General features: G+C 45.8%; 1 protein-coding gene across 1 annotated transcript in view; it reads right to left on the reverse strand.

The window, feature by feature from the left end:
* Positions 1-13,009, reverse strand: part of LOC106584350 (glypican-5) — a 146,474-nt gene that overhangs the window by 93,092 nt on the left and 40,373 nt on the right. Inside the window, exons 3-6 of the mRNA XM_014169563.3 lie at positions 11,102-11,805; positions 6,993-7,150; positions 6,609-6,668; positions 237-359 (exon numbers count right to left, since the gene is read on the reverse strand). Coding sequence (XP_014025038.3) covers positions 237-359; positions 6,609-6,668; positions 6,993-7,150; positions 11,102-11,805 — 1,045 coding nt within the window. The remainder of the gene's footprint in view (positions 1-236; positions 360-6,608; positions 6,669-6,992; positions 7,151-11,101; positions 11,806-13,009) is intronic.

Below are 13,009 nucleotides of genomic sequence, written 5' to 3' on the forward strand. Positions count from 1 at the left end.
TAAGCCCATTATTTATTTCTTTTTTATTTCACCTTTATTTAACCAGGTAGGCCAATTGAGAACAAGTTCTCATTTACAGCTGTGACCTGGCCAAGATAAAGTAAAGCAGTGTGACAAAAACAACACAGAGTTACACATAAACAAAAGTACTGTCAATAACACAATATCGTTTTTTTTTAAATTCAATTAAGTGTGACAGACACAGATGTAGACCAATAGAAAGGGTCCATTCCTACCTCTCCACCACATCCTCCCCGCTCCAGCAGGTGAAGTCATCCACCACCATCTCACTCTCACAAAGCATCTCTGGCAAGGCAGAGAAGAAGGACCTGTAGCGTTGGATATAGCCCATAAACTCTCTGAAGTAGAGGAGAAAGCGAGGAAGAGGGAGAGAGAGAGAGAAGAGGGAAGAACGAGAGAGGGTGGGGGGTGCTGATCATAACCACAATATCATGGAATCGAATGTATATTCATTGAGGTGCCTTCAGAAAGTATTCACAGCCCTTGACTTTTTCAACATTTTGTTGTGTTACAAAGGGGGAATAAAATTGATTTCATTGTAATTTTGTTTGTCAACAATATACACAAAATACTATGTAATGTCAAAGTAAAAAAAAAAACACTAATATAACTTGATTAGATAAGTTTCCCACCCCTGAGTCAATACATGTTAGAATCACCTTTGGCAGCAATTACAGCTTTGAGTTTTTCTGGTTAAGTCTCTAAGAGCTTTGCATACCTGGATTGTAAAATATTTGCCTATTATTCTTTAAAAAATTATTCAAGCTCGTTGTTGATCATTTCTAGACAGCCATTTCCAAGTCTTACCATAGACTTTAACCTGTTGGAGCTAGGGGGCAGTATTTGCACGGCCGGATAAAAAACGTACCCGATTTAATCTGGTTACTACTCCTGCCCAGTAACTAGAATATGCATATAATTATTGGCTTTGGATAGAAAACACCCTAAAGTTTCTAAAACTGTTTGAATGGTGTCTGTGAGTATAACAGAACTCATTTGGCAGGCCAAAACCTGAGAAGATTCCTTACAGGAAGTGGCCTGTCTGACCATTTCTTGCCCTCCTTGATCATCTCTAACAAATACAGGGGATCTCTGGCATGACGTGACACTTCCTATGGCTCCCATGGGCTCTAAGAAGGCGGGAAAAAGCTGAACGATGTAATTCCATCCCCAGGCTGAAACACATTAGCGCGTTTGGCAAGTGCTCTATCAGAGGGCCATTAGACTGAGGCTCGTGCGTGAGGGGATAGCATGCTTTTACTTTCACTCTCTTTGTAATAAAAAACTATTTCCCGGTCGGAATATTATCGCTTTTTTACGAGAAAAATGGCATAAAAATTGATTTTAAACAGCGGTTGACATGCTTCGAAGTACGGTAATGGAATATTTAGAAATTTCTTGTCACGAAATGCGCCGTGCTCGTAACCCTTCTTTACCCTTTCGGATAGTGTCTTGAACGTACGAACAAAACGCCGCTATTTGGATATAACAATGGATTATTTGGGACCAAACCAACATTTGTTATTGAAGTAGAAGTCCTGGGAGTGCATTCTGACGAAGACAGCAAAGGTAATAACATTTTTCTTATAGTAAATCTGACTTTGGTGAATGCTAAACTTGCTGGGTGTCTAAATAGCTAGCCCTGTGATGCCGGGCTATCTACTGAGAATATTGCAAAATGTGCTTTCACCGAAAAGCTATTTTAAAATCGGACATAGCGAGTGCATAGAGGAGTTCTGTATCTATAATTCTTAAAATAATTGTTATGTTTTTTGTGAACGTTTATCGTGAGTAATTTAGTAAATTCACCGGCAGTGTTCGGTGGGAATGCTAGTCACATGCTAGTCACATGCTAATGTAAAAAGCTGGTTTTTGATATAAATATGAACTTGATTGAACAAAACATGCATGTATTGTATAACATAATGTCCTAGGGTTGTCATCTGATGAAGATCATCAAAGGTTAGTGCTGCATTTAGCTGTGGTTTGGGTTTATGTGACATTATATGCTAGCTTGAAGCGTCCCACCTAGCCCATAGAGGTTAAAGCCGATTTAAGTCAAAACTGTAACTAGGTCACTCAGGAATATTCAATGTCATCTTGGTAAGCAACTCCAGTGCATATTTGGCCTTATGTTTTAGGTAATTGTCCTGCTGAAAGGTGAATTTGTCTCCCAGTGAATGTTGGAAAGCAGACTGAACCAAGTTTTCCCAAGGATTTTGCCTGTGCTTAGCTCTATTCTGTTTATTTTTATTCAAAAAAAATGTCCTTGTCCTTGCCGATGGCAAGCATACCCATAACATGATGCAGCCATCACCATGCTTTAAAATATGAAGTGGTCTCAGTGATGACATAAGGAAATGGATGGCTGCAAACATTCTATTTTTAAACTCGGACAAAACAGAGACGCTTGTTCTAGGTCCCAAGAAACAAAGAGATCTTATGTTGAATCTGACAATTAATCTTGATGGTTGTACAGTCGTCTCAAATAAAACTGTGAAGAACCTCGGCGTTACTCTGGACCCTGATCTCTCTTTTGAAGAACATATCAAGACTGTTTCAAGGACAGCTTTTTTCCATCTACGTAACATTGCAAAAATCAGAAACCTTCTGTCCAAAAATGATGCAGAAAAATTAATCCATGCTTTTGTTACTTCTAGGTTGGACTACTGCAATGCTCTACTTTCCGGCTACCACTAAATAAACCCTAGTTAGTGCTAAATACGGCTGCTACAATCCTGACTAGAACCAACATTTTTATCATATTACTCCAGTGCTAGCCTCCCTACACTGGCTTCCTGTTAAGGCAAAGGCTGATTTCAAGGTTTTACTGCTAACCTACAAAGCATTACATGGGCTTGCTCCTACCTATCTTTCCGATTTGGTCCTGCCGTACATACCTACACGTACGCTACGGTCACAAGACTCAGGCCTCCTAATTGTCCCTAGAATTTCTAAGCAAACAGCTGGAGGCAGGGCTTTCTCCTATAGAGCTCCATTTTTATGGAATGGTCTGCCTACCCATGTTAGAGACGCAGACTCGGTCTCAAACTTTAAGTCTTTACTGAAGACTCATCTCTTCAGTAGGTCCTATGATTGAGTGTATTCTGGCCCAGGAGTGTGAAGGTGAACGGAAAGGCTCTGGGGCAACGAACCGCCCTTGCTGTCTCTGCCTGGCTGGTTCCCCTCTCTCCACTGGGATTCTCTGCCTCTAACCCTATTACAGGGGCTGAGTCACTGGCTTACTGGTGTTCTTCCATGCCGTCCCTAGGAGGGGTGCGTCACTTGAGTGGGTTGAGTTACTGACGTGGTCTTCCTGTCTGGGTTGGCGCCCCCCCTTGGGTTGTGCCGTGGCGGAGATCTTTGTGGGCTATACTCGGCCTTGTCTCAGGATGGTAAGTTGATGGTTGAAGATATCTCTTTAGTGGTGTGGGCTGTGCTTTGGCAAAGTGGGTGGGGTTATATCCTGCCTGTTTGGCCCTGTCCGGAGGTATCATCGGATGGGGCCACAGTGTCTCCTGACCCCTCCTGTCTCAGCCTCCAGTATTTATGCTGCAGTAGTTTATGTGTCGAGGGGCTAGGGTCAGTCTGTTATATCTGGAGTATTTTTACTGTCTTATCCGGTGTCCTGTGTGAATTTAAGTATGCTCTCTCTAATTCTCTCTCTCTCTCTTTCTCTCTTTCTTTATCTCTCTCGGAGGACCTGAGCCCTAGGACCATGCCTCAGGACTACCTGGCATGATGACTCCTTGCTGTCCCCAGTTCACCTGGCCATGCTGCTGCTCCAGTTTTAACTGTTTTGCCTGCGGCTATGGAACCCTGACCTGTTCACCGGACGTGCTACCTGTCCCAGACCTGCTGTTTTCAACTCTCTAGAGACAGCAGGAGTGGTAGAGATACTCTCAATGATCAGCTATGAAAAGCCAACTGACATTTACTCTTGAGGTGCTGACTTGTTGCACCCTCGACAACTACTGTGTTTATTATTATTTGACCATGCTGGTCATTTATGAACATTTGAACATCTTGGCTATGTTCTGTTATAATCTCCACCCGGCACAGCCAGAAGAGGACTGGCCACCCCTCATAGCCTGGTTCCTCTCTAGGTTTCTTCCTAGGTTTTAGCCTTTCTAGGGAGTTTTTCCTAGCCACCGTGCTTCTACACCTGCATTACTTGCTGTTTTGGGTTTTAAGCTGGGTTTCTGTACAGCACTTTGAGATATCAGCTGATGTAAGAAGGGCTATATAAATAAATTTGATGTGTTGGATTTGCCACAAATATAACACTTTGTGTTCAGAACAAAAAGTACATTTATTTGCTACATTTTTTTGCAGTTTTACTTTACTTTAATGCAAACAGGATGCATGTTTCGACATATTTTTATTCTGTATAGGCTTCCTTCTTTTCACTCTGTCATTTATGTTAGTATTGTGGAGTAACTACAATGTTGTTGATACATCCTCAGTTACAGTCTTATTCTAAAATTGATTCAATTATTTTTCCCCCCTCAATCTACACACAATACCCCATAATGAAAAACAATACCCCAAAGCAAAACAGGTTTTTAGATTTCTTTGCACATTTATAATAAAAAAACAACTGAAATATCACATTTAGATACAAATTCAGACTCTTTCCTCAGTACTTTGTTGAAGCACCTTTGGCAGCGATTACAGTCTCGAGTCTTCTTGGATATGAGGCTACAAGCTTGGCACACCTGTATTTGGGGAGTTTATCCCATTCTTCTCTGCAGATCCTCTCAAGCTCTGTCAGGTTGAAGGGGGGAGTGACGCCACAGCATGATGCTGCCACCACCATGCTTCACTGTAGGAATGATGCCAGGTTTCCTCCAGTCGTGACGCTTGGCATTCAGGTCAAAGAGTTCAATCTTGGTTTCATCATTCCAGAGAATCTTGTTTCTCATGGTCTGAGAGTCCTTTAGATGACTTTTGGAAAACTCCAAGCGGGCTGTCAAGTGCCTTTTACTGAGGAGTGGCTTCTGTCTGGCCACTCTACCATGGCCCGATTGGTGGAGTGCTGCAATCTACACACAATACCCCATAATGACGAAGCGAAAACTGGTTTTTAGAAAATTTTGCAAATTATAAACCCCCCAAAAACAGAAATACCTTATTTACATAAGTATTCTGACCCTTTGCTATGAGACTTGAAATTCAGCTCAGGTGCATCCTGTTTCCATTGATCATCCTCGAGATGTTTCAACAACTTGATTGGAGTCCACCTATGGTAAAATCAATTGATTAGACATTATTTGTCTATATAAGGTCCCACAGTTGACAGTGCATGTCAGAGCAAAAACTAAGCCATGAGGCCGAAGGAATTATCCGTAGAGCTCCAAGACAGGTGTGTGTCGAGGCACAGATCTGGAGAAGGATACCAAAACAATTCTGCAGCATTGAAGGTCCCCAAGAACACAGTGGCATCCATCACTCTTAAATGGAAGAAGTTTGGAACCACCAAGATACTTCCTAGAGCTGGTCGCCCGGTCAAACTGAGCAATCGGGGGAGAAGGGCCTTGGTCAGGGAGGTGACCAAGAACCTGATGGTCACTCTGACAGAGCTCTAGAGTTCCTCTGTGGAGATGGAAGAACCTTCCAGAAGGACAACCATTGCTGCAGCACTCCACCAATCAAGCATTTATGGTAGAGTGGCCAGACGGGAGCCACTCCTCAGTAAAAAGGCACATGACTGCCCACTTGGAGTTTGTCAAAAGGCACCTAAAGGATTCACAGATCATGAGAAATAAGACTCTCTGGTCTGGTGAAACCAATATTGAACTCTTTGGCCTTGCCGCTGAAAAACATCCCATAGCATCTTGCTGTGTTTTTCAGCGGCAAGGACTGGGAGACTAGTCAGGATCGAGGGAAAGATGAACGGAACAAAGTACAGGGAGATCCTTGATGAAAACCTGCTCGAGAGCACTCAGCACCTCAGATTGTGGCGAAGGTTCACTTTCCAACAGGACAACGAGCCTAAGTATACAGCCAAGACAATGCAGGAGTGGCTTCGGGACAAGTCTCTTAATGTCCTTTCAGTGGCTCAGCCAGAGCCCGGACTTGAACCCGATTGAACATCTCTGGAGAGACCTGAAAATAGCTGTGCAGCGACGCTCCCCATCCAACCTGACAGAGCTTGAGAGGATCTGCAGAGAAGAATGGGAGAAACTCCCCAAATACAGGTGTGCCAAGCTTGTACCCAAGAAGACTCAAGGATGTAATCGCTGCTAAAGGTGTTTCATCAAAGTACTGAATAAAGGGTCTGAATACTTACGTAAATGTGATATTTCCATTTTGTATTTGTAATACATTTTCTAAAATGTAAAAAAAACAATTTTTGCCCTATCATTATGGGGTATTGTGTGTAGAAAAAAACAATTGAATCCATTTTAAATTCAGGTTGTAACACAGCACAATGTGGAAAAAGTCAAGGGGTGTGAATACTTTCTGAAGGCACTGTATGTATATTTATTAAGGTGACATAACGTGTCGCTGGTGGTCAACCCCTGTACTCCATGCCAGATGGCCACATTAACGAGCGAGGGGGAGATGCTGGGCTTCATGCTTACCTAGAGATCTTTTTCAGACTCCTAGGCTTATTATTCTTAGATGGTTTCAGAGGAAAGGACCTGGGAGGATGTGATCATGGTCAGGGAGAGGAGGAGGAGAGAGGATCAGAGAGATGGTGTGGGAGTAGCAGGGATCCAATGCAAAGCAAACACAAGTCAATGCGAAGGAGAGGGAAGACAGAACTTCAAAATGTAATGAAACATAATGATAAAGAAAGCTTGTTTGACAAAAAATATATGTGGCAAAGTGTGCTTATAAGTAACTCATACTGCAATGTGCAAATACATGTTGGGGGACAGAGTTGAACACAGCATGCCAACCAGCTACAACACCAACCACTCTAAGGCAGCTGACCAGACACTATGGCCGCCTCTCTCTCTCACCTCCTGGTATGCGACAAGTGGTCCAGTGTGACCTCAGCTGGGGATGATGTCATCGCCATCGAGGTCGGGGAGGTACTCACAGAGGTCATGACCTTCAGGGTGGAACGTATGCTTGTCACTGACGGAGTGTCTGTGAGAGGCCCACATACTTTATCAACCTAAGAGAGAGGGATAGGAGAGAGGGGTGGAGAGAGGGGTGGAGAGAGAGGGGGGCGAAGGGGGGGGGGGGGGGGGGGGTAGAGAAGGAAATTAGACAGTGTGTGAAAAAAGAGGGCGCCCATTACATCCCTAACAGAGTCACTCTACAGTTTGTGAGAACACAATGATCAGAAGCTTTTGCAGATGTGCAGGGCTCATGCTGTGGAAATCATCAGTGACACAACTGAACGAACACAGAACTATGATACTGCACAGAGAAGAATGATCCAGTCGCTAGACAACTGATATCACCAGGGGCCAGTGGATATGCAGATGCTGCTATGGTGTTGCATTTTTCTTTCCTTCCCTCTTAAGACTTATTGTCCGGATGCTGGCGGGGGCAATGGAAAGAGAGAGAGAGAGAGAGAGAGAGAGAGAGAGAGAGAGAGAGGAAGAGTATGAGCTGACGTTAAAGACGTCAGCAACCGGTGGCCTGCCCAAAGCGAAAAGCTGAGATAATGTATTCTCTCTCTCCCTCCCCCTCTCTCTTTCTCTCCCCCTCTCATATCCAGCCTTCTGTGTAGAGTAGCTGGGAGTGAGTTATAGGCCGATGTGACATGGATCCCATTTACCACTCCCACCCACACAGCTGTGGACAGGCTTTAAAGGCCCTCTAATGGAATTAGCTCATTTGGCCCCTGGACAGTAAGTAGGGTGCTGTGAAACAGTGAAATATGGACGTTTTCAGAAAGCTCTGCCTAAGCTCTGAGTTAGGCAGCATGCCCACATAAAGCTGGGACAAAATCACTGAGACCAACAGAGACACACACTGCCTTCCCCAGAGATTAGACAGCAATCCAGCTCACTGACATTAAGGGTATGTGTGTGTATTCATGTGTATCACTTGTGAGAATGTGTTTGTATACATCTGGGAAATGTCCTCTTTTTATAAGAGGGAAGCCAAAGACCAAGGGAATCTGCTTGCCACTGTCACCCCTAATTGCAACTGTTGTCGGAAAGCTGGAGGGAAGATGTACTCAAGTGTGTGTGTGTGTGTGTGTGTGTGTGTGTGTGTGTGTGTGTGTGTGTGTGTGTGTGTGTGTGTGTGTGTGTGTGTGTGTGTGTCATTGTAATGGCTGGAATGGAAAAAAATGGAACAGCATCAAACACATCAAACATATGTAAACCACATATTTGACTCCGATCTATTCATTCCATTTCAGTCATTACAATGAGCCTGTCCTTCTATAGCTCCTCCCACCAGCCTCCTCGGTGTGTGTGTGTTCCTATAGAAGTTTATTTGTCCAGAGATTAGCCACAGAAATGTTCTCATCACTCTGTCCCAGGCCCTGAGTTTCAAACCATTGTGGGATAGGGTTGTCCAGTCAGCATGAGGAGTCTTTGTCCAGAGTTGGATTTGCATTCTGGAGGGCAGGCTGTGGTCCGCCTACAGACACTTTCTGAGGGGGATTCACTGGGGCTCTAGACGGCTGGACAGGACCAGAGGCAACCCACTGAATAGCTGGCAGATCCTTTAGGAAGCCTCAAAACAACTCAATGCCAGACCAGAACACAAACACACAGTTTAAAACCCACAATTCTGCAGGACAAAGAGTATGCTCATGCTAATAAAGTGAACTCTAACTCATCAAAAGACTGCCGGAGCTTGAGTGACATCACCAAAGCGCCCCTGCGTCCCGTCAATCAAGATCTTTTTAGAGCCCCTGCCACCCCCGTGCCCCAGCCAAACTCTGGCTTAGCTCCTCCAAAGCTTTCAGTATGGATTCTAAGGATTGATCAATCCTTTATAACTCACTAATTGCAGAGCATTTTCACTTAAATCAACTGGATGTATTCATTACGATTCTGAGATTCTTAATTACAATAGTAATTGCAACGCTACAGCAATACCTGGTGCAAGAGTTGAAAATATTGCTGAAATGTGAAAGAATGTTAGTCACTATCTGTGTTAGGTGGGCTTTTCTGAAGTCTATCGTCCTTCCAGTATCTCTCCTTGCTAAGTGTTTTGGACACCTACTCTCCTCTCCACCTTGTTGCATTTTGGCAGAGAGGGAGTGATTGGCAGGCTGTGGTGGGGGGTGGGGGGGGGGAGGGGGGGGTGGGGGGGGAAGGTGCATCTGCTCTGGCCTGCTGCAGCTCCTGCTGCGTCAGGCACCTAGATACACTTAACTAGATAGGCTAATGGATTGTTTGTATGGATGTGCTGAGGAGGCAATTCTCCCCATGCCAACTGGAAACCTGGTCCAACAAACGATGTCACAGGAGGAAGACAAGGAGAGGAGAGAGGAAAAGAGAGAGCTAGGCCCACATCTCTTCAATCTGGTAGTCTGGTACTTTCATCATGCATAAGGTAATAAGATACTCGGCTGTCTTCCATCTTACTGTAGGAGGAGGTTTAACGCCACAGGAAAGACATGCAGCAGGACATCTAGAAAGATAATCCCCATAAATTATAAACACTTATAAACACACCTGTACACATGCCTCTGTGTGGAGATGGAAAACAGTTGAGGAGGAGCAGGAGGAGGAGGAAGAGGAGGAGGAAGAGGAAGAGGAGGAGGAAGAGGAGTTGAAAAGGAAGAGGTTTGTGAAGGTGACTGAATGAGTCATATGACCGAATGAGTCATCGTTGCCTACTCCTTCCCTTCCCATCTCTGGGTGCAGACCACAAATGCCAGCCCTGGGGGTAACCTGAGACCCAGCCATCCTAGCCATGTTGAACCAGCGAATGAGCAACACTTGATCCTGGGGGTGGCAGGCAGACTGTAAATACACTACTACAATGACAATGTCAGTAACAGAGAGGAGTGCTGATGGGATGGGGAGGGATGCTGGCCCCCACAGACCCCCACTCCTGTCCCCCTAAAATCTCTGGCCCCCACAGACCCCCACTCCTGTCCCCCTAACCACTCTGCCCCCCACAGACCCCCACTCCTGTCCCCCTAACCACTCTGGCCCCCACAGACCCCCACTCCTGTCCCCCTAACCACTCTGGCCCCCACAGACCTGCCACTCCTGTCCCCCTAGCATCTCTGGCCCTCACAGACCCCCACTCCTGTCCCCCTAACATCTCTGGCCCTCACAGACCCCCACTCCTGTCCCCCTAACATCTCTGGCCCTCACAGACCCCCACTCCTGTCCCCCTAGCATCTCTGGCCCTCACAGACCCCCACTCCTGTCCCCCTAACATCTCTGTACAACATAAACAGGTATGTGTTATATAGTGTAATCTTTCATGTCTCATTATCATAAAGTCAATTATAATCATATTCATAACCACAATCTAATCAGGCCCACAGTTGTTATCATTACCATAATCCTACCTATCATCGGAGCAAGAACTTAATATTCAAGCCTGTTAAACTAAATCACTCAGGAAAAACAGCTAGAATCAGATATGTATCTGTCTTTCTACACCACAGGTTCTCTTTTGTGTCAGCAAAGAGATAATATCCTATCTGTCATTCTAAGTAAAAAAGTGTATTGTTTGCTTGGCCCACTGGGATACATTCAGCTTTGGTGGAATTTAGCAAATTCTTCCTCCTCTCTTCTCTTGTCCCCTGCTTTACAAGTACCAAGAAACCTGCCAGCCTCCCATCTCCCAGCCACTTGAGTCCAAAGCCAAGAGAGAAGGTCCATGCCAGCCTCATGCCCCCCAGCCAGGCATCCACTCAGCCACAGAAGCCAACCACAGAGCTGCACTGAAGAGTCTTGAGAATTCTTTTGTGGGTGTCATTAATAGAGAACCCAAAGACCTAAGAGAACAGGTTTTATATGACAGATGAGACCTACCAAGATTATTTTTGTTGCATGTGTCCTGTGATGTAAATGAATGGTGTGAGGGATGGTCATGTGCCCAAGTGGTGTCATCATGGGCCTTAAGAGGTGTGTCATATTAGTACAGTCCTATGACAGGTGAAGTATGAGTGGTGGGTAAGGCACTGACTCACGATGGCGCTGATGCGTGGCCCGTGCAGCTGTGCGTGCAGGATAGCGTCATTGACGTGGTTCCTGATGCCCTGCAGAGCCAGCTCCAGGTCGTGGCCTCCAGCCAGGGCCCCTGTCAGTTCCTGCAGCAGGGCCACGAAGCGCCTCCAGGGCCCGTCCAGCTCCGAGAGCCCTACCAAGCAGCCCCGCATCACGTTCAGACACAGTCCTCCACACGGCTGGATCAGGGTCAGGCCCCTGCAATGGGGGCAGTACTGCATCCTCACCAGAGCCCGCCCACACTCCCTGGCAAGCCCCGCCCGCTCTGTGGCATTCAGCACCTCTGCCCCTATCACCAGCGCCTGGCTCAGTGCCCGTCCTGCGCTCAGAGCCCGGGTCAGCCCCTCGGCCAGGACACGGGGGTGGGACCCAAATGGGTTGACATCCTGGCGTGTCATCCGCAGACACTCGCTGTGCTCAGAGGAGGGTGGGGCCGAGGCCAGCCCAGGGTTGACCAGACGCCGGTAAACCAGCGGGAAGAGGTTGTCGTAGAAGCGGTGCACAGAGCGCTCCATGGAGGTGTTGCCGTCTCCTCCCAGGAAGAGAGAGAGGTCGGAGAAGAGGTCTGCCACCAAGGGGCGAGCGTCCTGGGAGAGGGGCTCATAGGCACTGTCAAACAGACCAGTGGTCAGGTTCAGAGTGAAGGATAGCAGAGACTGGAACGCGTCTGTACAAACAGAGAGAGAGAGAAAACGAGAGACAGAAGGGATGGTGAAAACACATTATTAAAATAAATGTTCTAGTCTTTTATGTTATGAAAGGGATAAAAAAATAAAGCTTTTCTTCTTGTGTGCATGTTCCTGTGAAAGGTATGCTCGTGTGTGTGTGTGTGTATGTGTGTGTGTGTGTGTATGTGTGTGTGTGTGTGTGTGTGTGTGTGTGTGTGTGTGTGTGTGTGTGTGTGTGTGTGTGTGTGTGTGTGTGTGTGTGTGTGTGTGTGTGTGTGTGGTGTTTGGCAGATACAGTATATAGAGGGATTATCTACACACTGAGAGGTGAATGAGAACTTCTACCCCTCTACATACCGACCCATAAACCAGACATCTTGTCATTGCTTAGTGATTAAGGAAATGGACAGGTGACCAGACACGTAGTGGTTCCAATTAAAGCAGACCAATCACTCAGCCTTGGCTGGGAACCTGTCTGTCATGCACTTCCATTTGGCTGATAGCTGCTACTGGCCACCGCCAGCATGGAAGACAGACATTAAAGCCTATGATGGGTTAGATATACAGTACAGTATACTGCCTAGTATAGCTTTCACTGGGTGAAAGTTCCCCCATCAATACAGAGACTGAGACATTTTAACTGAAGCATTAGCTAATACTGCCATCGGTACATAGGCTTGGCCTATTCAAAGTGCTCAAACATAAAAATGGATTTGCCTACACATTTATATATTTTGTTTATATACATCATGGAGAAACATACGGAATATACAAAACATTAAGGACAAAATATTCCATGACATAGACTGACCAGGTGAATCCAGGTGTAAGCTATGATCCCTTATTGATGTCACTTGTTCAATCCACTTCAATCAGTGTAGATGAAAGGGAGGAGACAGGTTAAAGAAGGACTTTTAAGCCTTGAGACAATTGAGACATGGATTGTGTATCTGTGCCATTCAGAGGGGGAATGGTCAAGACAAAAGATTTACGTGCCTTTGAACAGGTTATGATAGTAGGAGATGTCACAAAGTGCTTATACAGAAACCAGGCAAGAAACCCCAAAGAGCAAGCAATGCAGATGTAGAAGCACGGTGGCTAGGAAAAACTCCCTAGGAAGTCAGGACCCTAGGAAGAAACCTAGAGAGGAACCAGGCTCTGAAGGGTGGCCAGTTCTCTTCTGGCTATGCCCGGTGGAGATTA

This window comes from Salmo salar, chromosome 23 (genome assembly GCF_965601325.2).
Source record: "Salmo salar chromosome 23, fSalSal1, whole genome shotgun sequence".
Lineage (NCBI taxonomy): Eukaryota > Metazoa > Chordata > Actinopteri > Salmoniformes > Salmonidae > Salmo > Salmo salar.